At 38.9% G+C, this 26,537-nt stretch overlaps 1 protein-coding gene across 9 annotated transcripts in view; it reads left to right on the top strand.

The window, feature by feature from the left end:
• The window catches only part of CREM (cAMP responsive element modulator), a 67,966-nt gene that overhangs the window by 9,382 nt on the left and 32,047 nt on the right, over positions 1-26,537 (top strand). For 8 of the 9 annotated variants that reach the window (XM_055543671.1, XM_055543669.1, XM_055543665.1 and 5 more), the window contains exons 2-3: positions 2,585-2,684; positions 7,903-8,026. In XM_055543671.1, the coding sequence (XP_055399646.1) occupies positions 2,641-2,684; positions 7,903-8,026 (168 nt within the window). In that variant the 5' untranslated portion in view covers positions 2,585-2,640. The remainder of the gene's footprint in view (positions 1-2,584; positions 2,685-7,902; positions 8,027-26,537) is intronic. The other variant, XM_055543667.1, reaches the window with a different exon arrangement.

Below are 26,537 nucleotides of genomic sequence, written 5' to 3'. Positions count from 1 at the left end.
GGTAGCTCCTCTACAAACTCCTGGGAAACAAGGTGAGTCCATACAGTGCTTGCTTCTTGCTACACTGCTTCAATTGATCAATAAGGAGAATGGGTTTTATATAATCTATTTCTGCTTTATTGACTATGCCAAAGCCTTTGACTGTGTGGATCACAATAAACTGTGGAAAATTCTGAAAGAGATGGGAATACCAGACCACCTGACCTGCCTCTTGAGAAACCTATATGCAGGTCAGGAAGCAACAGTTAGAACTGGACATGAAACAACAGACTGGTTCCAAAGAGGAAAAGGAGTACGTCAAGGCTGGATATTGTCACCCTGCTTATTTAACTTCTATGCAGAGTACATCATGAGAAACGCTGGGCTGGAAGAAACACAAGCTGGAATCAAGATTGCTGGGAGAAATATCAGTAACCTCAGATATGCAGATGACACCACCCTTATGGCAGAAAGTGAAGAGGAACTAAAGAGCATCTTGATGAAAGTGAAAGAGGATAGTGAAAAAGTTGGCTTAAAGCTCAACATTCAGAAAACGAAGATCATGGCATCTGGTCCCATCACTTCAATGGAAATAGATGGGAAAACAGTGGAAAGAGTGTCAGACTTTTTGGGGGGGCTCCAAAATCACTGCAGATGGCGATTGCAGCCATGAAATTAAAAGACGCTTACTCCTTGGAAGGAAAGTTATGACCAACCTAGATAGCATATTGAAAAGCAGAGACATTACTTTGCCAACAAAGGTTTGTCTAGTCAAGGCTGTGGTTTTTCCTGTGGTCATGTATGGATGTGAGAGTTGGACTGTGAAGAAAGCTGAGCACCAAAGAATTGATGCTTTTGAACTCTTAAGAGTCCCTTGGACTTCAAGGAGATCCAATCGGTCCATTCTAAAGGAGATCAGTCCTGGGTATTCTTTGGAAGGACTGATGATGCTAAAGCTGAAACTCCAATACTTTGGCCACCTCATGTGAAGAGTTGACTCATTGGAAAAGACTCTGATGCTGGGAGGATTGGGGGCAGGAGGAGAAGGGGATGACAGAGGATGAGATGCCTGGATGGCATCACCGACTCGATGGACATGAGTTTGGGTGAACTCCGGGAACTGGTGATGGACAGGGAGGCCTGGTGTGCTGCAATTCATGGGGTCGCAAAGAGTCGGGACATGACTGAGCAACTGAACTGAACTGATGGGTGATTCATGTTGAGGTTTGACAGAAAATGACAGAATTCTGTAAAGCAATTATCCTTCAATTAAAAAATAAATTAAAAAATAAAAGTGCTGGAGTGGGTTGCCATTTCCTTCTCCAGGAGGATCTTCCTGACCCAGGGATCAAACCTTGGTTTTCTGTATTGCCGGCAATCTCCTGCACTGCAGGTGGATTTTTTACCAACTGAGTCACCAGGGAAGCCTGGTTGGGGTCAGGGCAGAGGCGGGCGCGGGGGGTTTGGTTCAAATGCCCTACCTTTTCTCATCCCTATTGTAGATTGGGGGCAGGTGGCAACAACAATCATCATCCTAGTGCCCCTAGTGAGGGGTAGCACACCTGACTGCCAACTCAGTTTCCAAATTGGGTGAGACAGTGTAACATCATTATAAAGGGGCCATTATGAGGGAGCCCTGAAAATAGCCTGTTTGTGGCAGAGCACCCATTGCTGGCATAGATGCCCGGAAGAAACTTAGGAATGCCAGTGTTTGTCCATTCAAACCTAAAATAAATTGAGAGCTCACTGCTCTCCTTTGGTCTTTTTCTTTGTCGATTTTTTTTTTCATTCAGCATGTCGAGAGCTTCCCTGGTGGCGCAGTGGTAGAGAATCCACCTGCCAGTACAGGAGACACAAAAGATGCAGGTTCGATCCCTGAGTGAGGAAGATCCCCTGGAGGAGGAAATGGCAACCCACTCTAGTATTTTTGCCTGGAGCATTCCATGGACGGAGGAGCCTGGCAGGCTACAGTCCATGGCGTTGCAAAAAGTCAGACACAACTGAGCACAGCACAGCAGCAGCAGCATGTCAAATGTACATTTTAAAGAGATATTAGTTAAAAAAATAAATGGAGTTTAATTTCTACAGTGTCTAAGACAGCTTTTTAAAATAGATTGAAGGCTGTCAGAGGAGATTTTAAAGGAAAAATTACTATTCTTTTTGGAGTTAAAATTTTTTTTAACAAAACCCAGTTTTGAAGTTAAGGTATATGAAAAACAGTTGACATATTTGTTTCAGGGAAATGAAATTTGAGAAAACAATAATTCATTCAGTTTATTAAATGTTTATTATCATTGTAAAATAGAGCTGATAGAAGCACATTGCAGTGTGTATTAAATGTTTCAAGCAGCACTGCTCTGTTCAATAGAAAATCATCTGGTAAATAGCATACAATTTAATTTTTCTGAAAATTTTTTTCCCTCCAAAGATAAGAAAATTGGGTAGGAGTAAGTTTGAAAAAAAAATACAATCATTTTCAGCTTTCTATGCTTTTTTATTTTTAGTTTTATGAAACTAGGGTATTTTGCTGTAGTTGTGAGAGATTTTAATTCTTTTTAAATAAAATATTATGATCCCCCAATTCAACATTATAATTTTACTGCAGGATAAATAAAGAAGAAAACAAGAAGGAGCAAAGCATTGATTATAAATGTCTTAATAATGAGCAAATGTGGCAGGAAAAAATATATGAAGACAAATCTAAGGTAGGTGGATATGTTATTTTTCTATTCTTTTGAAAGTTCTACTTAGCTTAAAGTTAAAATGGATAAATTAATGGTGTGTGTATATATGTATATGTGTTTGTGTATGTATATGGGTGTGTGTGTATATATATGTGTATGTATATATATATATATATACATTTTAAAATAAAACTGTAATAGTATGTACCCAAATTGCTCAGCTGTTCAATTAGGGAGTTTGTCTTCTCCCATGAGTTGTGCTAGGCAACATAGGAGTTGAGTGGTCTTTCATGGTCAGTTTGTTCTAAATACTGGCCTTTTCGGTTAGAAAGGAGATGATATATATGGAAGTGGAGAAGAGTTTTCATTTTCATTCTTGCCTTTAGTCAACACCTGTACCTAAAGTTGCAAAACAGCAGATCTCTACCAATGTTTTCTGGAAATCCAAATATTATTTTTCGGATTCTCTTTTAGTGATTTTCAGAGACATTCTGGTTCATCAGTGGGGTCTAGCAGCAAAAAGAAAATGAATTTTTCATGACAGTTTTAATAGAGCTATTTAAAAAGAGATAATAAAAACAACTTTAATCATTTTTCCTTTTGTTGGTGGATTCTGTTTTTTAAGCAGGTGAAAAAGTTTTGCATGGATAAATATAGTTGCTCCACTGTATAATTTGTCTTTGCAAATTGGATACAACCAAGATTTTCAAAGTTATTAATTGTACACTTTAATTATAACTAGGAAACTACTTTTATTTTTCATGTAGATATTTTTGGCTTGTATGTCTTTTCTTTGTTTGTTTCTTTTTTTTTTCTTCCTTTCTTTTAAGAATATCTTCTTGGGTACCTAGGATAGAATTTTTCAAAACTGTTTTTCCTTTTTCTTCTCATTTTTCCTTCTTTTTAAATATCTTTTGTGTGCTTGGTACATAGGTGTGCGAAAATAACTTTGATCATTAATTATCTCAATATTTCTATAATTGTAAAAACATAATTTTTACAAATATACTGCCTTGTATTCATTTCTTCAAAGTGTGTTATATAAAACATATATAAACTGTACTGTCCTGTTTGCTGTAGTTTAGTATTTTGGGGAGTTTTTGAAATATGACATAGATGTTCTATTAAAAACCTAGAAAATAACAGAGTAATCCGCAAATACAGTGCTACCCGCACTAAAGGCAGTTCACCCTAGAAGACTTTGAAAATTGTGCAACTGGTTGGATCCTGTTCTTTTAAAACAATGATTATATTAACATTTATTAAAACGAGTCCCAGTTTTTCAAAACATGTTGGGATAACATTTGCTTTTCTACTGGAGAAGAGAATGCTTTGCTAATAAATAAAGATTTCAGAAGAAATATTTAACTTTCATAAGCATGTTGCTACTACCATTAATCATTTATAAGTTTAAATATGCCTGTGTTAGCAAATCCTTATCTGTTCTTTAGAATTGTAGAACCAAATGTTTGCCAGTATTTTCTCACTTGTAGATTATAGTGCTTAATGGACTTTTAACTTTTTGTTTTTATCATTTTGTATGTGTTTATTTTTAAATATTCTGTAATTTCTATTTCCTAATTGGTCTTTTTCTCATTTGTATTTAAGATTGAAATATTATATATTAATTAATATACAGATTATTAATACTAGTACAACTGTGTTTAAAATTTGGTATAGAAAGTGAGATTTGGGGAAAAATATTGTATGATTCACCTCTTTAATTTTTGCTGTAAAGTAGGTAAGTGAACAGTGCAAGATTTAAATGGGCCTGTCTCTTACACTTGGTAAACAAATTCCTTTGGAACTAGCTGAGACTGATTTACAGATATTAGTGTTGATATGTGTCATTTCCATCTGAGGTCTGGGCCCTTTATTTCCTGCTGGGTTAGTGTCTGAAAATGCCCAGTACAGTGCCTGATCCACATTGAGCATGCCAATGTTAGTTGAATCTCCTGCCCCGAGTCTTGGTCTGGGGTTGGCTTTTAGTGGGTTTAGGAGGTTGTACTGGAGAGGAGTTGGGTATAGATCAGCAGAATGAACTTATTTGAGGATGACAGGCTGTGTAAATTGGTAGTACTGACCTGCTCTTCTGTAGATTTTTACTTTCAAATAAATTGATTTAGTAACAAACTTGGACTGAATGACATGTACCGGGCCGTGTACAAGGCACTCCAGGAGAGTAACATGGGGTAGAATTCGAGCCTGTACGTCCCATCTGAGTGAAGACTGTGAGAGCAGCGGCAGCACACTGAGCAGCACACCGTTTCTGTAAGACGTGTCTAGACGGGGGTACTGCTCAGGGTACCAGCTGTGGGAGGAACCCTGGAGGCACAAACACCGGACCTCCTGTTCACCCTCTATCATGCAGTCTTCTGTGAGCCCTGGAGAAAGACACCAAATCTCTTGAACCATCTTCTTATTATCTTAGTAACACCTAACAGTCCTATAGTCTTCTGGAATAGTTGATTAATTAATTCCCTCACTTAATGATTATGGTAGATTCTATTCTAGGCACTGGGAATACATTGAAATCTAAGATGTTGTGTCTGTTCCTCACACTATTGCTAGAACTTTGTGGACAGATGAATATGCTAGACAAGTGCTGAAATGGAGGGATTGCACAAGATGCTTTGGGAACTCAGGACAGACTCATTCTGCCCAAGGCTATCAGAATAGACTTTTTAAAGATGGTGTCCTTGATCCAGACTTTGAAGAATGAGTAGAAATGTGCCCGTTGGACAAAGAAAGACTGAAGGGCATCCGAGGAAGAGAGAAGTACGGATATAGAAAATTAGAATTGGGGAATTAAGATGTGTATTCAACCAAAGACATGGCTTGTAAGGAGTCTGGATTGCAGAATGTGGGAAGGAATGAAGTGACTGGAGATTAGGCTGTGAAGATAAAGTGAGCTCATGTTGTGAGAGAGATTGAATGGCAGTTTGGTTTGGTCATTGAGAATATGCTTTGGGAAAAGACCTTGGTTCAAAACTTGGCTTTGCCACTCAATCCCTTTGTTGAAAATCAGATTCTAAACCTCTTTATGTCTCCTTTCCCTCACCTCTATAAGAAGAACTAACTATATTGCCCTTTAGAATTTGTTAAGGATGAAAACTAGCAGGCTCCTGCATGCCTCACCAGATTGTCTGCTGCAGTCAGCTACTCTGTCTTCCAAACATGCTCTGTATTTTCCTTCCTCTCTTGGTTGTCCTGATCTTTTCTACCCTCTCCTTCTTCAGCATACAACTCATATGGCCCCATCCTCAGGCCTATTTCAGTTTTCCTGTGTTTCCCCTAGCATTTCATACATAGACCCTTCACACAATTTGTGTTCATTACGGGTCTAACCAATAGCATTTACCAATAAGCTAAGTTGTTCTCAAATTTTAATAGCTATCAGAATCTCTTAGATATAAAAATTAGACCCCTTAGAAAGTTTGAATCAGTAGGTTTGGGGTCGAGCCTGGGAATCTGCTTTTTTTTCCTTTACAAGTGTGTGTGTCAATTCTAAGACAGGTTGTCCGAGGACTCTTGGAGAAACTAAGGCCCAAGTGGAGAACAGTGTCCTTGAGAGCAAGGATTGTGACTTTTGTATTCTCAGGGTCTGTCATGTAGATGGTGCTAAAGGAATGTTTCTGAAAGGGGGAAGGCCTTTCAGAAGATAATGTTTGAGTGGAAACTCAAGTTCTTGACAGAACCTGGAGAGCTTTTAATAAAGGTGTAAGAAGAAGCATAAGACAACATTTCTCACACTCTTTCCAAACCATTTCTGCTTAGGACTCGCTTTGTGGGGAAAGGGTTTGGGATGATTCTTTTGGAAAATGCTGTTGACTGGATCTGCATCATCCTTCCCAAGTCAAACTGGAATAGTCAAGCTTCAGAGAAAGTTCTGTGGCCAAGAAACCCTTTTAATCCCAGATATTTTAAACTCTGACCAAGCGTTTTTCCTCTTACACTCTTTGCCCAGATAATACCTTTTCATATCCTGCAGAATCAAATGTTCTAGGTATTCTCCTTGGAAACTGTTCACAAGCAAAAGTGGAACCTCAGGAATTGGCAGTTTTTGCAGGGGGTTGGCCTCTGCTTACCTAGAATTAGAAAGTCCATGCTGGGAAATGATAAGAGATAAAAGAATTGGGGAACGCTGAGGGAAAGACATCTTTTCATAGTAGACTCTAGATTATCATAATTGCTCTAAACTCTCACGGTCAGTTCTAAGTATTAAACTGTCTGAACAGAGAGAAGTAATTCTAGGTGTAGTGCAGGCTACAGCAGACAGCTTTGAGAACAGAAGACTTGGATTCAGGTGACGCCTCTTGAAATGCAGAAGAATTCAATCTGGAAAAAACATCTGGACATTTCAATTTAAAGTTCTAAGTTGCCTGCATACTTTCGGGATATATATTTAGGCTACTGAGGTGAAAAAAACACACTATATTATTAACGATCGAAAAGATACACAATTGCAGGGAGTAGTTCCTATAAGTTTAAAACATTTTTTTTGTTGTTGATTTTGCTTGCATTTTATATGTTCTCGTGGTAGGGTAACATTAAAATGTGGCTTACCTTCTGTCTAGAAAGAGCCTATATAGAAATCATTAACTTAAGTTGAAATTATAAGATAAAGATTTACAAGTTTTTCCTGGAAAAATTAGATTCTCCTCTTTAAATGAAGGAGGAGCTGCAGGACAAGTGGTCCACTCAGTGATTCAATTTGACAGGTTTTTTTATTTTTTATTTATTTATTTATTTTTTGACAGGTTTTTTTAAATCAGAAACTATTTAGTGCTGACAAAGCCAGACACATCTTTATATTGTAACACATTTAATGTAGGTAATGTGGAAATTCTTTCATACTAAATCATAGTATAAAGCAGGTTTATTAGGCCATGAGAGTCATAGGATATTTAAACTTCATGTAAAATATAAAACCTAACTTTATCACTAATTTATGGTAGAGAGCTTAAAATAATTATCAAGGAGACTTTATTGTAAGATTTAAAAATTTTCAAATAAACTAATTCCCATGGGACATTCCTCCCTTGGTATAGTGTTCATATCCAGTGAGCAGAGAAGGTGCCTTTACATTTGGAGAGTTAGAGCTTTGCCACTGAATCTATTTCTTGAAAAACAAGGTAGAATAATTGGATGATAGAAATGAATATCAACCAGAAAGCGAGGTGAAAACAGGTATTTCAGATAGGGCCTTAATTCTTCTTCCTTTTTATTGTCTTTTCAGACAAATGACCATCGAAACAATTGACTCTCAGCAGGATGGAGGTTTACCAGATTCTGTGGCAGAGAGCGAATCTGCTCACATGCAGACGCAGACTGGTCAAAATTCAATCCCCACTTTAGCTCAGGTAAACTCAACGTAGGCATCAGGCAGGCACCCATGAAAGTCAGCCTGTGTGGAAATGAGAATTACACGCAGTATGAGAATTAGTCGCAGATTCTGTTTTCTTGCCATTGATCATAAGTTTCCCCTGTTCCCTGGGTATCAGCCATTCTTACTGATTTGCCTTCAAAGAGAAGATATGTGTTTGAATTACTTTTGCATTGTAAAAGACACTATGTAAAGGAGAAACAAAACCCCCTGCATTGTGTGTAGTCCTCAGATTACTATTTGGTACGGTTGGTAATTCCAGATTGATGTAGTTTTATATTCTCAGCTCTAAAGATGACAGAAATCTTGCCATTTGCCCAGTATATACTTGGTTTAATCTTTACTTACACCTTAAACTTTGAATTGGTTTCATTTAGAGAGTACCAATATCAGTTAGCCATTTTTCAGCTCTTAAACCTCATTTCTGAAATATCTATAAAAATATATAGTAAAAACAGATATATTTATTTAGCTCATCAACTACTTACTGAGCCCCGTCCATATCTAGGTGATGTTTTGGATGCATGAGGCTCTGGATTTCCTGGACTTGACATCTCACGGTTTAGTGGGGAGGGATGTTTAAGGGATAAGTCTCGCCATGTAAGAAGTGCTGTAAGATGTTACGTAGAAATGACAGAGTTGTGCAGAGGGGAAGCAGCTGGGTGACCAGGAGCACTCTGTTGTTCAGTCACTCAGTCGTGTCCGACTCTTTGTGACGCCATGGACTGCAACACGCCAGGCTTCCCTGTCCTTCACCATCTCTCAGAGCTTGTTCAGACTCATGTCCATTGAGTCGGTGATGCCATCCAACCATCTCATCTTCTGTTGTCCCCTTCTCCTCCTGCCTTCTATCTTTCCCAGCATCAAGGTCTTTTCCAGTGAATCAGTTCTTCACTATCAAGGGCCAAAGTATTGGAGCTTTGGCTTGAGCATCAGTCCTTCCAATGAATATTCAGGGTTGATTTCCTGAATATTTGGAGTGCTCTGTAGAGGGTTTTATTATGAAGGGTGAGTAGAGTATATCACTGGGTATATAAGGAGAGGGAAGCATATTCTCTAGGCCAGGGAAGAGTATACAGAAGGCAGAGGATGGGGGCCAAGTGGCGCTGTGTCTGGGCTGGGAAGTGGAGCTGGTCAGGGTTAAGTGGAGGGTGGTATGCATCTGAGGGAGTGGACCATCCCGTGTTCCAAGTGTTAACCAAAGCAGGATACCTGTGGCCAAGTGGTGTTGGGTGGGACATCAGCAAGCCGGGAGTGGGGCCCCATTTGGGTGGCATCACAGTGACGTGAATTCGAGCAGTAGAGAGACTTTGCAATATCTGGAAGAGAGACTAGGAAGGACCCATGGCTGCCTGGAAAGCCCGCGGCAGTGCCAGGCAATTCCTGGGTTGTCTCCAGCCAGCCTGGTTCCTGCATGGTCTGGACTTTTCCAAAACACCCTGAACTCAGCCTGCCCTTCTTTCCTCTTTCAGGCTCTCAACACCCACTTGCTCCCTGGGGTTTCCTCCTCACAAGTGCTCTGTGGAGCTGCATCTCCCTGGCAACACCCTTCTTTGTTACCCTGGAAAACAGGCATGCATACCATGCTATTTTCAAGAAAGCAGCCTTTTTCTCATTAAAAAAAAAAAGGTTCATTGTAGAAAATTGGCAAAATGTGTATTATTAAATGAAGAAGAAAATTAAAACCACCTGTGGTCTTTACATGCAGAAATTTAATTGTTAGCATCTTGATGTTTATCCTATTGTCTTTTTGTCTGCAAAAAGAATATTAATAGAGTATACATATATCTTTTGATTAATCTGGGGTCTTCTAGAGTTTTCTTTTAAGGTTTTTAAAATCACATTTATTTCTTAAAAGTTAACCTGTGCATAATAGGAAACCAAAACAAAAACCAAAGTCATCCAGAATCATAAGCACTTTACCATCTGATGCATCCTTTTAGGTCTTATTTGTGTATTTACACAACCAAGCGTCCATTTTTATGTAATTAAGGTCATACAGTTATGTATCATGCTTTTTCACACATCACAAATATTTACCATTTCAAAGTCCCAAGAGTGTTGTTAGTCACCTAGTCATGTCTGACTCTGCGATCCCATGGACTGTAGCCCGCCAGGCTCTTCTGTCTATGGGATTCTCTGGGCGAGAACACTGGAGTGGGTTGCCATTTCCTTTTCTAGGGGATCTTCCCAACCTAGAGATTGAATCTGGGTCTCCTGCATTGCAGGCAGATTCTTTACTGTCTGAGCTACCAGGGAAGTCCAGTCCTGCCTTCCTTGGTGACAGAATTTCAGAAAAGACAAAAATGGCAACTAGAGTTTTTATAACTGTGATTCCAGATCTGTAGTTCACCTTTTGCTGAAGTGCTAGTTGAGAGCAGCTCTTCCTCCTGCGCCCGCTTCTCTCCCTCTAGGTACTACTTCCCTGTCCTCTACACGTGCCTTTTCCTCCAGCCTTCAGCCTGGGTGACACCCAGCTCTGTGATCCTCGGTCAAAAGTTGCTGAAGAGGTCAAGTAATGTAGAGTCTGAAAAATAACCTAGGATTAATGAGGTTTTTGAAATCTCATAGGAGTCCAGTTAACAGAAACCAGGCTTTCGTAGGTTACAGAATAATTAAGAGAGAGAGAAAGTAGAAATTGGAAGTATAGATTCTTTAAGAAATTTTCCTGTGAAAGAGAAAGATGGGTCTGGGAGACAAAGGAGTGTGAGCTAGGGTAAGTTTGGTGTGTTAAATAGGAATGTGGGGAAGTTTGAAGGGTTAAATAAAACAGAAGGGCTCAGAGATAGAGACTTGTGAGAAGACGGAACCACAGAGCAAGGAAAAGGCTGTGGTTTACATTCATAATGTTTACTTCCTTAAAAATCTCAAGTACATCAAATGTTGATAGTCATTACATCTGGATAGCAAGTTCATAGACCTGCTATCTTATTCTGTTTTCCATATATTTAAAATACTTGATCAAAAAATATATCACGTATCTTTCACATACTAAGAATGTTAAGAGATTAAGAAGAAATCTGTATGCTGATTTATTGATTCTTTTGATTAAATAAGAGTTGTCCTCCATGGATGTGAGGCCATAAATCTTTTATGGATCATGATGTTTTGTAGAATTAGGACACAGTTCTTAAGAGTCAAAATTTTCTAAACATTATTATCAATTTAGATTCTTGTGATGCCTGAAGCAGTTCATTTGAGTATTCATTATTATGCAATATTATATGATAGAAGGATTAGGAAATCAAGCTGAAATCTTCATTCATTAAGCCTATAATGTATGCTAAACGTGACTGACTCTTCTGAATAATTCCTGATATTTTGTACATTCTTGCCACTTATTTTAAACTAGAGGATTGTGAATTCCAAGACGTTTTAGACTTAAATTCAGTCTTGTATAAAATGGAATTTATGACACTTTCCTTTTCACATGGTCTCTTTATCATTAAATAGTGTGAGAACAAAAGATATAACCCAAAGTTTCAGTGGGTCTGATCCTTTGCCTCTGGTCATTCGATAGTAATTTTGCCCATCCAGGGCTTCTGCTAATCAAGTTAACGCTGCAAATCATCCCAGTTATAAAGATGTGAAAACTTGAGCTTGCTCTTGGCCCTCACGCCTCTGCTCTGCTGACTGATGGAGGGAGGCTAGAGTTCTCAGTTTGCAGTTTTTCTGTTTTATAACTTCCCAGGTATCAGTGGAGCCTGCCCCTTCTGTCTGTATCCAAAAGCAAATAGAGGTCATGTGGTAACAGTACCCAAGGGCTAGTGGCTGGCATGGAAGATCGTTGAGGTTTGAGTACTGTGATTTGTGTATTTTCTTGCTTTGAATTACTTTTTATGTTGATTTTTTTAATTGAAGCTGGAGTCTTGTCTAAGTGTATATGTTGATACGTATATAAGACTAGAGTCTACTCTCCTCTCCCCTTGGAAAAACTGTTGGTGATAAATTAAGAGTCTATTTTATATCACCAAGCCAGGAGAAAACCCTTGCCCAAAGCCAAAATAGTGACAAGCAAAATTACTGTATATATAGGTAGTCTTAAAAGTTAAACATACAGCCTTTGGAAGTAATATAATCCTTAAATGGGTAATGGGAACTTATCATTTCTTTTGTGATGAAAGATTTTAGACATATGTAAGAGTAGAATAAGGCTTTGACATTTATAGAAACCTAAAATTAAGATTTTGTAGCACTTGCTACAAAATTTATATTAAAAATTTTTTTCTTTTTCCCTTTTTGTGGAAGAATTTTAAGCAGCTCTACAGATCTCAGACATCACGTCATCTCATTCCTCCTTTCTTCTGGGTATGCAACGCTTATGCATATTGTCTGAAATAACCACATGTCATGATCATACCTAATAAAATTGAGCATAATTCCTTGGCATAATATGCTCACCATACTCATGTTTTCCCATTTATCTCACAATGTGTAAGCTGCTCTGAAAGCAGCAGTGATGCCCCCCTGCCCTTTCTTTATCCCATGTCTCTTGGGAATTGATAATGCTGCCACGAAGCTCTTGGCTGAGTGAGGGAACCCGGATGGAGCCCTGGGAGAGGGTGTGCTGTCTGGGGTTTCATGCCTTACAGCTCCTGGTACAGCCCAAGGCCTGACTCGGAAGGCTCAATAACTCTGCTGTGTAAATGACCAATTCTCAAAGTTTCAGCCAAGATTAGGAAGGAAAGATGCAAGGAGCAGAACCACAGGGATCATAGAGCTGGAAGGAAACTCGAGAGCATCAAGGTCAGCATAGTGCCTTGAGAGACTTAGTTCTAATATAAAATTCCACCTTTCTGACACCCTCTGTAGTTTTGGAACAAGAGGACTCTGTGGAGCAGAGGAAGCCACTAGGGAGTGTTCAGGGATTGCAGTCTGCTCACTCCTTCCTTATCCTGTCTGCTGTAGATGCCAACGGCGTGTTAAAGAAGCGCCTTAGAGGAAAGCAGGCCTGGCTTGCAGTGAGGGATTGGAGTAGGAACGATTGATTTAACAAGGGATAGGTTTCAGTGTATGACTTACATGTTTGCTTTTTCAAACTGGTGGAAAATTGGGATGGCATTTCTCATTGTTTTGCCAGCTGTGCCAAAAGTCTATCTCCTCTGTCCTAAGTAGTACCAGGAATAATATGAATAGCTGTCAGAAAACAAAACAAGCAATGTTTGTTATTGCTAACTGGCCAGCAACATCATATTTGTATATGATGATCTGCATCATGTTAGGTTGATTTGTTATATTTATTATTGGCTGAGTACATCTAGCTCAAGCTCAGTGTTTAATTGAATCTTGTTTTTTAAACCTCAGTATGATGAAATTAAAAGATGCTTACTCTTTGGAAGGAAAGTTATGACCAACCTAGATAGCATATTCAAAAGCAGAGACATTACTTTGCCAACAAAGGTCCATCTAGTCAAGGCTATGGTTTTTCCAGTGATCATGTATGGATGTGAGAGTTGGACTGTGAAGAAAGCTGAGCCCCGAAGAATTGATGCTTTTGAACTGTGGTGTTGGAGAAGACTCTTGAGAGTCCCTTGGACTGCAAGGAGATCCAACCAGTCCATTCTGAAGGAGATCAGCCCTGGGATTTCTTTGGAAGGAATGATGCTGAAGCTGAAACTCCAGTACTTTGGCCACCTCATGCGAAGAGTTGACTCATTGGAAAAGACTCTGATGCTGGGAGGGATTGGAGGCCGGAGGAGAAGCAGACGACAGAGGATGAGATGGCTGGATGGCATCACCGACTCGATGGACGTGAGTCTGGGTGAACTCCGGGAGTTGGTGATGGACAGGCAGGCCTGGTGTGCTGCGATTCATGGGGTCGCAGAGTCGGACACAACTGAGCAACTGAACTGAACTGAACTGATGCTGATTCCATGACTTGAGAGGCTCTTACTGGAGGAAATATTCCTCTTAAGATTGTAAAATAAAAAGTTTCATTTTATTGTTGACTTTCTTTCTATTGCTCTTTAATATTATGTATTCTTTCTCCTGGTTATTTTTAAGTGCCATAATTTAATTTTTTTTATCATAATATTTGTATTCATTTAGCTCTAAAAATTAACATAAATTAGGAGGAGAAAATAGAACACTGATTTTTTTTTCAGTAAATCCTAAATCTTCATTGTTTCTTAACTAATTCAAGAAAATATACTACTTTGACATGTAACTCATTCTTGAAGGTAATTTAGGGTTTAAGGGACATAAGTAAAAATAATTTGTGAACTATTAATATTAGTGACCATTTTGTTCGATTTGAATAATAATTTTTTATATAATCTGTACTTATATTTTGATAACTTTGTATATAATAGCTAGTTGTATTGTTGTTCAGTCTCTAAGTCAGGTCTGACTCTTTGCAACCCCAGGGACTGCGGCATGCCAGGCTTCCCTGTCCTCCAGTATCTCCCAGAGTTTGCTCAAATTCTTGTCCATTGAGTTGGTGACGCCATCCAACCATCTCATCTTCTGTCGCCCCCTTCTTTCCTAATAATAATAGCTAGTATATTTTGCTAGTATATTTCTTTCAGTTCAGTTAAGTTGCTCAGTTCGTGTCTGACTCTTTGCAACCCCATGAACTGCAGCACACCAGGCCTCCTTGTCCATCACCAACTCCCCGAGTTCAACCAAACTCATGTCCATTGAGTCGGTGATGCCATCCAACCATCTCATCCTCTGTTGTCCCCTTCTCTTCCTGCCCTCAATCTTTCCCAGCATCAGGGTCTTTTCAAATGAATCAGCTCTTCGCATCAGGTGGCCAAAGTATTGGACTTTTAGCTTCAACATCATTCCTTCCAATGAACACTCAGGACTGATCTCCTTTAGGATGGACTGGTTGGATCTCCTTGCAGTCCAAGGGACTCTCAAGAGTCTTCTCCAACACCACAGTTCAAAAGCATCAGTTCTTCGGCACTCAGCTTTCTTTGTAGTCCAACTCTCACATCCATACATGATCACTGGAAAAACCATAGCCTTGACTAGATGGACCTTTGTCGACAAAGTAATGTCTCTGCTTTTTTAATATGCTGTCTAGGTTGGTCATAACTTTCCTTCCAAGGAGTAAGTGTCTTTTAATTTCATGGCTGCAGTCATCATCTGCAGTGATTTTGGAGCCCCCAAAAATAAAGTCTGCCACTGTTTCCATTGTTTCCCCATCTATTTGCCATGAACTGGTGGGACAGTATGCCATGATCTTAGTTTTCTGAATGTTGAACTTTAAGCCAACTTTTTCACTTTCCTCTTTCACTTTCATCAAGAAGCTCTTTAGTTCTTCTTCACCTTCTGCTTCTTTAAAGGTTAATTTTTGGCTTTAAAACACACTCTGTATTTTCATCCCAGTGTATTACATGTGATAATACTTTGCTTTGAATGAAAATTGATGTTTCAGGAACTTCCCTGGTGCCCCAGTGATTAAGAATCCACTTTCTAGTTTAGGGGACACAGATTTGATCCCTGGTCAGGGAACTAAGATCCCACAGACCGAGGAGCAACTTAGCTCATGTGCCACACAACTAAGACCTGATGCAGCCAAATAAATATTTTTTAAAAAATAAGAAAATTGATGTTTCAAACATAATTTCAGCAGGTATAAAGCAAAGTCAAATTTCAGAATAAGATTTTGTTTTTTCACTTCTTATAATCAGAAAAAAAATACAAATCTGTTTTAGTGTTTAAGAGATTGTTAGAGATATTCTGTCATTTGTAATGATTTTAGGTACTTTTTGTTTGATGCTCAAGTCTTAGTTTTAGTACCAGGTAGTTTGTCACTAACAGTAATGGAAAAATAACTGAGTATAAACAGTTACTTTTTTTACCCTTTCTCTGATTTTTCCTAGTTAAAGAGTAGGTTGTGGGGAGGGAATACAGGAGGTGCTGTTGATAAAGGGCTATAGATTCCAATTTGAAGGATAAAAATGTTCTGGAGATCTTTTACAAAAGTATGAATATGATGAACAGTACACTTAAAAGTGGTTAAGATGATTCATTTTATATTACGTATTTTTTTACCACAATAAAAGAACAGCAAAAACAAAAATAGTAGACTAGACACTGAAATTTTTTAATATTAGAAATGTTAATTTTTATAGTTTCTTCCTTGAGTAAGATTCAGTTTGTTTACTTTGCCTCACTTCAATTTTTGCTGCTACAACCTCTGTAAGCCCCAAACTATCAAAGGAATTACACTGGGAAGCACAGAGCCTTTGGGAAGTTTTCACTCATTGATTAATTGTGATGACAGCATCTTAGTAACGATCTTCAGAAATGTGAGCTTTCTGAGCCTTCCCCCACCCCCAGAGGTACGACGTGTGGTTCTCCAAAAAGGCGTAGGAGAGAAAAGCCTGCTTGTGAGGTCGAAAATATGGGGTTGGCCAAAAAAGTTTGTTCAGGTTTTACGGCAAAACCCAATGCTAAGTAAAGACAATGTCAGGTGAAAATAGTGCAAGCAGAAATAGTTCAGGAAAAGCACTTGCCTTTAAGTAGGTAAGTTCTATACAGCAGTAGACCTCTTTTTAAATACCTTTTGAAAACTAATGGTAGTTTATTTGATATCAGATATGTTAATATACCATGATAGGTACTGCCAGTATAAGTTGGCCTCCCAGTTCCTCAGAACTTTCTAGTTTTACCTTTTCTAGCGGCTTGTTTCCTGCTTTGTACTTGGTATAAGGAAGAAGAGCCCTAACTTACACCAATATTCAGTTTGAATTAAGTGTTTTACACATTGCTCAGTTCTCACAGCAACTCTGTAGAAAGGTACTGTTTTCATTATCTTTTGCAGTTGAGGAAAATTTGGTACAGAGAGGCTGAGTAACTTGTCACAGGTCACATAGCTAGTAAAAGGCAGAGCCCAGGAAACCTGGCTTTAGATAGCATTAAATATTTATATTACTTCTGTGATAATACATAGGTACTCAGTGTTGAACCAGATTATTTCAGAGGACATTACCTGGGAACATGCATGATCAGCAAAGAATAATCATAATTATATGCTACATATAGTTACTATGGGGCTTCCCTGGTGGCTTAGCTGGTAAAGAACCGCCTACAATTCAGGAGACCCTGGTTTGATTCCTGGGTTGGGAAGTTCCACTGGAGAAGGGATAGGCTACCCACTCCAGTATTTTGGGGCTTCCCTGGTGGCTCAGATGGTAAAGAATCTGCCTCCTGTGCAGGAAACCCAAGTTCAGTCCCTGAGTCAAGAAGATCCCTTGGAGAAGGGAATGGCTACCCACTCCAGTATTCTTGCCTGGAGAATTCTATGGACAGAAGAGCCTAGCAGGCTACAGTCCATGGGGTTGAAGAGTCAGACAACAGACTGAGCAACTAACACTTTTCACTTTCAAGATAGTTTCATGTTTATGTCCCAGTTCAGCTTCTGATCTTGGATATATGAAGAGCGTAGAAGATTTAAACTTTATCCATTTTGATGTATTAGTAACTGGTCCGTATAAATCCTGGCACCAATAACCAATCTAACTATTAAGCAGTAACTCTGGGGTCAGGAGCACGAGAGCGCCCACAGCTTTAGAATTGTATTTTATAAAATGATGGGGAAGTCAGTCTCATTGCCTTTGGTAAAATCAATGGATTGATTATCTTCTTGGCAATGAGCCAGCTAATTATCATCTATAGCAAATGTGGGGCAATTTGTTATTGCTATTTTTGTATATGGTTAAAGAAAAGACATAAAATCCTCAGTCTTAAGTTCAAGTTTATAGTTCAGTAGTGTTCGCTGTAATGTACTCGCATTGTTGTGACACAGATCTCCAGATCTTTTTCATCTTGCAGATCTAACACTCTGTACCTATTAAAAAACAACTCCTTTTTACACACCCCTCCCAACCTCCTGTAACTACCATTCTATGTTTGGTTTCTATGAATTTGCCTACTTTTGGATACCTCATATAAGAGGAATCATCAATATTTGTCTTTTCAGTTCAGTTCACTCAGTCGTGTCCGACTCTTTGCAACCTTGTGGACTGCAGCACGCCAGGCCTCCCTGTCCATTACCAACTCCTGGAGTTCAACCAAACTCATGTCCATTGAGTTGGTGATGCCATCCAACCATCTCATCCTCTGTCGTTCCCTTCTCCCCCTGCCCTCAATCTTTCCCAGCATCAGGGTATTTTCAAATAAGTCAGCTCGTCATATCAGGTGGCCAAAGTAATGGAGTTTCAGCTTCAGCATCAGTCCTTCCAGTGAATATTCAGGACTGATCTCCTTTAGGATGGACTGGTTGGATCTCCTTGCAGTTCAAGGGACTCTCAAGAGTCTTCTCCAACACCACAGTTCAAAAGCATCAATTCTTCGGCACTCAGCTTTCTTGATAGTCCAACTCTCACATCCATACACGACTACTGGAAAAAACCATAGCTTTGACTAGACAGATCTTTATTGGTAAAGTAATGTCTCTGCTTTTTAATATGCTGTCTAGGTTGGTCATAACTTTCTTTCCAAGGAGTAAGCATCTTTTAATTTTATGGCTGCAGTCATCATCTACAGTGATTCTGGAGCCCCCCCAAAAATAAAGTCTGCCACTGTTTCCACTGTTTCCCCATCTATTTGCCATGAAGTGATGGGACTGGATGCCACAATCTTAGTTTTCTGAATGTTGAGATTTATGCCAACTTTTTCACTCTCCTCTTTCACTTTCATAAAGAGGCTCTTTATTTCTTCTTCACTTTCTGCCGTAAGGGTTGTGTCATTTGCACATCTGAGGTTATTGACATTTCTCCCGGCAATCTTGATTCCATCTTGTGCTTCCTCCAGCCCAGCATTTCTCATGATGTACTCTGCATATAAGTTAAATAAGCAGGGTGACAATATACAGCCTTGATGTACTCCTTCCCCTATTTGGAACCGGTCTGTTGTTCCATGTCCAGTTCTAACTGTTGCTTCCTGACCTGCATACAGATTTCTCAAGAGGAAGGTCAGATAGTCTGGTATTCCCTTCTCGTTAAGAATTTTCCAGAGTTTGTCGTGGTCCACACAGTCAGACACTTTGGCCTAGTAAATAAAGCAGAAATGGATATTTTTCTGGAACTCTCTTGCTTTTTTGATGATCCAACGGATGTTGGCAATTTGGTCTCTGGTTCCTCTGCCTTTTCTAAATCCAGCTTGAATGTCTGGAACAGTTCGTGATTCATGTTCTGTTGAAGCCTGGCTTGGAGAATTTTGAGCATTACTTTACTAGCGTGTGAGATGAGTGCAATTGTGCGGTAGTTTGAGCATTCTTTGGCATTGCCTTTCTTTGGGATTGGAATGAAAATGGACCTTTTCCAGTCCTGTGGCCACTGCTGAGTTTTTCAAATTTGCTGGCATATTGAGTGCAGCACTTTCATAGCTTCATCTTTTAGGATTTGAAATAGCTCAACTGGAATTCCATCACATCTACTAGCTTTGTTCGTAGTGATGCTTCCTAAGGCCCACTTGACTTTACATTCCAGGATGTCTGGCTCTAGGTTGGTGATCACACCATCGTGATTATCTGAGTCATGAAGATCTTTTTTGTATAGTTCTTCTATGTATTCTTGCCACCTCTTCTTAATATCTTCTGCTTCTGTTAGATCCATACCATTTCTGTCCTTTATCGAGCCCATCTTTTCATGAAATGTTCCCTTGGTATCTCTAATTTTCTTGACGAGATCTCTAGTCTTTCCCATTCTATTGTTTTCCTCTATTTCTTTGCACTGATCACTGAGGAAGGCTTTCTTATCTCCTTGCTGTTCTTTGGAACTCTGCCTTCAAATGGGCCTGTCTTTCCTTTTCTCCTTTGCCTTTCACTTCTCTTCTTGCACAGCTGTTTGTAAGGCCTCCTCAGACAACCATTTTGACTTTTTTCATTTCTTTTCCTTGTCTTTTTGTGATTAGCTTATTACACTTTACATAATGTCCTGAAGGTTTATCTGTATTGTATGTGATAGGAATTCCTTCCTCTCTGTACGTACACACCACATTTTGTTTATTATTACTGTTTTTTAAAGTTGTTTTTGTTAAGTCAGTGATCTTTAGGGCTTATATACCAAGTGATTGGTAGAAAAATTAATGGAGAATAGCTCAAGTGAACTGAAGTTTCCTTCATAGGCATTCCTATGAGTTGATACTGTGGTGGTGGTTTGGTTGCTAAGTCGTTTCCGATTCTTGCACCCTCATGGACTATAGCCTGCCAGGCTCCTCTGTCCATGGGATTCTCCAGGCAAGAATACTGGAATGGATTGCCATTTCCTTCTCCAAGGGATCTTCCTGATCCAGGAATTGAACCCAGGTCTCCTGCCTTTCAGGCAGATTCTTTACCCACTGAGCTATTAGAGAAGATCCCAATAAGTTGATACTGGTCAGAAATAAAGGTAAGTGGTTTTAGGCATTCATTCTGTAGCTTCAGGCTTTTGGCATGTACATTTCTTCCTCAGTATTAAAATGAATCTAATCTATATCATTGTTAAGAGTAGTTTTAATATCCACTGTTTGCCCATATAAGCCATCTGTTGGGTAAATGTCATTTTGGGCTCAGGATCTCATAGCAACCTACTTCGCTACTTGCATTTATTACTTTATAATGGAGTTGGGTAGAAAATTGTGATCAGTTTTAGTTTCAGTCTTATTGAAATCAATATATAAGATTGATTTTTCTAGAGCTAAAAGAATTTTGACTTCCCTAAAGATCATATTCATAGTAAGTCTTTATATAAGTAAAACACATATCATATTAGAATATAAAATGATGCTCCAAGTACTGTTAATAGGAAATGATAAGGATCAGCTAGAGAAAAAAATCCACTAGAGCGTTCTTTTTCAAAGTATAAAGAAACCCTAATTTTGTCATCACCAGTCGCCACAGTGATCACCACTGCTTATTGGAAGTATTATCAGAATAGACTATATAATTAAGAATGACTTGATTCTGATATTTGCTTTGCTTTCAAAAGGGGAATTTTTTGAGAGAGACGTATTTGGCCACTTATAATTACAGAAACAGAATTACTTCCTTTTTAAATTCAGATTATAAATTTTAGATAGTTTTTATTTATTCCCTATACACAGAAAGGATTCAAAGATCATGTGGTGGTTCTCCTTATAATTTTAACATAGATATAAAAATATCAGTCTCATGTGTCCAACTCTGTTATCAGTGCTTTCAGTTGATATTTACAAGGTAAAATTTAACTCCATTGATTTTTGCAATTTGTTAGTCACATTGTTTAAAAAAACCAGAACCTCAATATGGGAAAGAAAAACAGTAAAGACACTACAGTGATACCAATTCTATATTTTTCATGTTGTGTTTGTCTTCATTTAATGCAATTAAAAACAACTTTTTAAAACATTTTTATTTATTTATTTATTTGCTGCACCAGGTCTTAGTAGTGGCATGTGAGATTTAGTTCCCTGACCAGAGATCAAACCTGAGCCCCCTGCATTGGGAGCATGGAGTCTTAGCCACTGGACCACCAGGGGAGTCCCTAAGTACAACTTTTTAAAAAGTGAAGTGAAATATTTTATGTGTTTTTTAAAGTGTACACATTTATAATATTATTTGCCTGTTTTCAGCCTTATTCTTTAAACACTTCTTTTTTCCCTGTAGAATAAACAGACTCTTTTTGAGAATCTTGTCTTAATACACAGAAATCAAGATATTTTTCCAGCTTCTCCCATAGGGTGTTACTGGGTTTTCATTGGAGTCCTTGGAATTAAAATAGATAATGTATAGATTTGATTTTTCAGGCAGCAGAGTTGATAGTGGAGTCTGCTAGGCCATGCATTCACCTCTCCTCATCCTTTGTTAACCGTCTGGAATGCGGGCTCAGTGGCTGTGTGACACGCGCAGCCGCACTGTGACATCATAACCCCTCATAAGGGAACCTAGCTACGCACTGGTGCCGTCCACTCGGTGCTAATCAAATGCTGTGTTACAACATCGTGAGGTTTTACCAGTTATAAGTGTCATTATTAGATTTTTTTTTTTAATTGCAAAGCCAAGTTAGGCTGTCAGCTGCATCATCTTCATTTATTTCATCACGTTAACTCCTGTCTCTAGTGGGGTTTTTGGTGGATGTGGTGGCCTCAGCATAATCTATGTTTCAGGCATCCTATAGAAGAGGATTATTCTTCAGGGGATCTGGAAAAAAAGGTAAACTGTCTGGCATGAGTTCATTTTTACACTTTTTAGAGCCTCATAAATAGAGGTGTAAAATTATAAAATATAAAATACACCCATTTTATGTGTTTGTTTTTTGGGCAGTTGCCTGCTTGATTGTTGGAATGTGATGAGTATATTGATAGATCTTCCCTTGGCCTTCTTTCCTACTTTTTCTTTTAGACTATTTTTTTGCACAGAAGTTCTCTCCTCTGAGAAGCTTCCCACAGTAGGTATACCTTAACGTAGCTTCCTTCCACCCTCCCTCTACCTCATTAGCTATTGTTGATTAGCCTCTTAGTTGTGTCCAATTCCCCATGGACTGTAGCCCACCAGTTTCCTCTGTCTGTGGGATTTTCCCAGGCAAGAATACTGGAGTAGGTTGCCATTTCCTTCTCCCGGGGATCTTCCTGACCCAGGAATCAAACTCATGTCTCCTGCATTGGCAGGTGGATTCTTTATCCCTGAGACACCAGGGAAGCCCATCTCACTAGTTCCCCTTCTTTATTTTTCTTTTAAGAATTTGGTACCTCTCCCAAATTATGTTTTACTCTCTTCATCTGTTTTCTGTCTCCTGATTTAGGAGAGCAGACTTTTCTTGTTTACTACCTTATCTCTGCTGTCTAGACTGGTCCACAAGGCAGGCTTCCAACATTAGTTGAGGGAACAAAAGAATGAGTTAATTTGTAAGTATGACTTGTTTCTGTGAGATTGACTTATTAAAAATTTTTGGAATGAATATATGATGTTTATAAGAAAAATGGGGCTTCCCAGGTGCCTCAATGGGCAAAGACTCCACCTGCAATGTAGGAGACACAGGAGACTTGGGTTTGAACCCTGGTTTGGGAAGATCCCCTGGAGGAGGAAATGGCAACCCACTCCAGTATTCTTGCCTGGAGAATTCCATGGATAGAGGAGTCTGGTGGATTACAGTCCATGAGGTCACAAAGAGTTGGATACAAATGAGCACATGCACACATGACCTCCTTCACTGCCCAGAGTTTGGACATTGAGTTTTCACTGCAGATACAGATTCATGTAACTCATCTCCAGAATTCTGGGAATTCAGTTTTGTTCTAGTAGGTATAGCTCTCTTTTCTACAGCAGAGTTTCTTCTCACTAAGCCATTTTGATGGAGCATTGTTTAATAATGCAAAGTCCTGAAAATTACACTTGAAAGACATTTAGAGCGACTCTAAGCATGATTTATACTTATCGAAACCCCCATGAATCTTTCTTGAGTTGTTCTTCAGAATATCTAATTTTTCTACAGCAGGTCATTTCCATGAAAGTGTGTGTAGCACTAACTGCATCTCAAGCCACAGGTCTCATCTGTAGGAATACTGGTGATGCTCTTGGGTATAATGTACCTTCTGTTTTGCTCAGTCTCTGACATAGGAATGTTCTGTCAAAATTACTGTGGGTGGTGATTTTGACCATCCTGCTGTGGTGGAGCTAAAATCGCAGCCCGTTTCAGCACTCTGCGCTTTGAGCTGTGAGCAGGGCCCAGAGGCTGCATGAGGACAGAGCAGTAGTTTTCAAATTGTGATTCAGGGAACCCTGGAGGAGACTCCAAGGATCCAGTATTTTCCAAATAACTACTACATGATGTTACACAATCATGCCTGGAGGTTTTGGAGGACAAACCTATTTTCATAATAATACTAAGATGTATTTCTTTTTCCTCTGTATTGGCATTTGCCCTGATGGCACAAAAACAGTGGGGGTTTAAAAGTTTTGGTGCCTCATCCCAGTCACGTAAGTGGCACCAAACTTTGTTAGTGGTCATTACAGTCTTCACTGCATTCACTTGCAGTTTTTAAAACAAAGTCTGTTCCACTTAAGATGGTCCCTGATGAAACAGTAAACATTACCAATTATATTAAATCTTGACCGTCAAGTACATGTTGTTTTAATATTCTGTGTTCTGGAAGTGGAACATTCATTGAAAGCATTTCTGCCACTTAACTGAAGAGCAGTGGTGATCTTGAGAAAAAACACAAGTTATTGTCTGAGGGACAAGATGAACTAGCTGAATTCACACACACACACACACACACACACATCCGCCCCTGCCACAGGATATAATTTTTCTTAAAGCAGTGGCAAGTAACTAAATTATATCTATGTCTGTTCAAACTTGAGTATTTGAAAACTTTTCTCAAAAGCAAGTGAAGTAAGCTTGTCACATCAAGGAAAACAGTTAACAGTGTTTATTGCTGATGATAAAATTTAGGCTTTTAGCAGAAGTTTCAAATTGTGGAAATTCTTCATCTGCCATTTTGAGCTTGATAACATGCCAATATTTTATTGTTTTCTGATGAAGTTGATCTTGATTTTAATGAATGTAGTTTTCTGATAGAGTATCATGAAATTTATCAGCATTTGGGAGATCTGCTTAATTCAATAACAGTATTTTCCAAGTAGCTACTACATGACATTACAAAATCATGCCTGGCTAAAGAACCATCTGAAGTATAAGACAGAGCAATAGATTTTTTTTTTTTTTAGCATGTATTTATTCGGCTGCATCAGGTCTTAGTTGTAGCACGCAGGATCTTTAGTTGCAGTGTGTGGGATCCAGTTCCCTGACCAGGGATTGAACCTGGATTCCCTGCACTGGGAGTGCGTTGTGTTAGCCATTGGACCCCCAGGGAAGTCCCAGATCAATCAATTTTAACATAACTAAGTTTTCAGATTCCACATGGCCACTAACCTTTGAGAAAAACAACCACTTGCTGAGTTTTGGGGTAGTATCCAAGAAGAATACCCATATTTTTCTGAAAAAGCTATTGATACACTCTACCTTTTATCTGTATAAGGCATATTCATACCAATTAAAATAACTTATTACAATAGATTCAGTGCAGAAATAGGTATGAAAATCCAGCTTGTTTTAAGTTAAACCAGACATTAAAAGAATTTGTAAAAATGTAAAACTTTGACATTCTTGTCACCAATTATTATGTCTTTGAAAACAGTCTTCAGAAAATGCTATTTCTGTTAGCATATGATGGAATTATTGTTGTTTTTAAATCAATTACTAAGTATTTTTAAAATTTTCTGTTTTAATTTCTATTTAGTAAATATCAATATTATATATATATATATATAAACATATAACAGCTTATATATATAAGAGCTGAGAGGCTTGTCATAGCCAGTTGCACACATCTTTTTCCAGCTTTGTCTTCAATGTCACCCATTGGCAACTTAAAATCTGCATAGTAGGAGTATTTTCATTACAGAAATCTGCAAAAGTTACCCATAGCATTTTCCCTTCCCAGGAGTTGGCTGTACATTTACAGGATCCTGCTGGATGTAACATAAACAAAAGTTATTTGAGGTCATCAGTCATTTTCAGGAGTGTAAAGGTGTCCTGAGACTAAAAAGTCTGAGCCTTAGTCATTTGGCAGAGGAATACCTTTTTTGGGGGGAGGGCAACTGGTTCACAAAGAGAAGGATCCCTTTATATGGTTCATACAGGGAACATTTGTAGAATAAATCTAGTGGCTTTTAAACTTCTGGATGTTAAATCTGAGGGCTCCATTATGGGATGCCCTTTTTCTTTCCCCTGAAATCTAAAGTTGGCAATAACACTCCAAGGGCAGGTGGGCTGAATTTGCCCATGGGGCTCCATGTCGGTGGTCTCTGCCCCGGTTTCTCACTTTTCTGTCCAGCTGTTATCCAGACCATAATGAGGCCCGGCTCAAGGGGCAGCTTCTACACAACACCTGCACTTGTCAGGCTCTGCTGATGTGTCCGTTTTGTACTCCTGTGGTTTTCATGACCTGGACAGTGGAGCAGTTAGTCCTCTACTGTCTGTGTGCTGTCGTTGCTAAGGTGTTGGTTTTAGCAATTCTGCTTTCCACCCCGGTGCACCTAGTTCAGTGCTCTCCATGTAGGTTCTCTTGCATGGATAGAAGACTTTACTTCTAGGTTGCCAAAGAAGTTTGCCTTCCAAGGGAATGATGTAAACACATCTGATTATTTGTTATAAACCCAGTTCTTAGTAATTCTTGAGAAGTATTTGTGTAAGTTGGTTGGAAATGATTGGTTTTCCTTCAAGTGAGGGCCCACGGAGGCTTTCTTCAAAATTTTTTTTAGATTCTGTGGTCTGCCACCACTCATGATAGAAACTAGCAGGTTCTTTCACGTCCAAAGTCTCTGTCTGTTCCAAGGAAGTCATAATCAATAGTGAAACTTAGTAAAATGAGGCAGAGTTTGTAAGATTATGCTGGCTTTTAGGACTGAGTTGCCTACCAGTTAGAAACTTGGCAGGTTTTGAGTCCAGAGAAGTGAACAAAACAGAACAGGTTTTAATGTGTTTTGCTGGCAGGGCTCTTTGTTGCAAGCA

This window comes from Bubalus kerabau, chromosome 13 (genome assembly GCF_029407905.1).
Source record: "Bubalus kerabau isolate K-KA32 ecotype Philippines breed swamp buffalo chromosome 13, PCC_UOA_SB_1v2, whole genome shotgun sequence".
NCBI classification, from domain to species: domain Eukaryota; kingdom Metazoa; phylum Chordata; class Mammalia; order Artiodactyla; family Bovidae; genus Bubalus; species Bubalus kerabau.
This window is presented reverse-complemented; position numbering and strand designations above follow the sequence as displayed.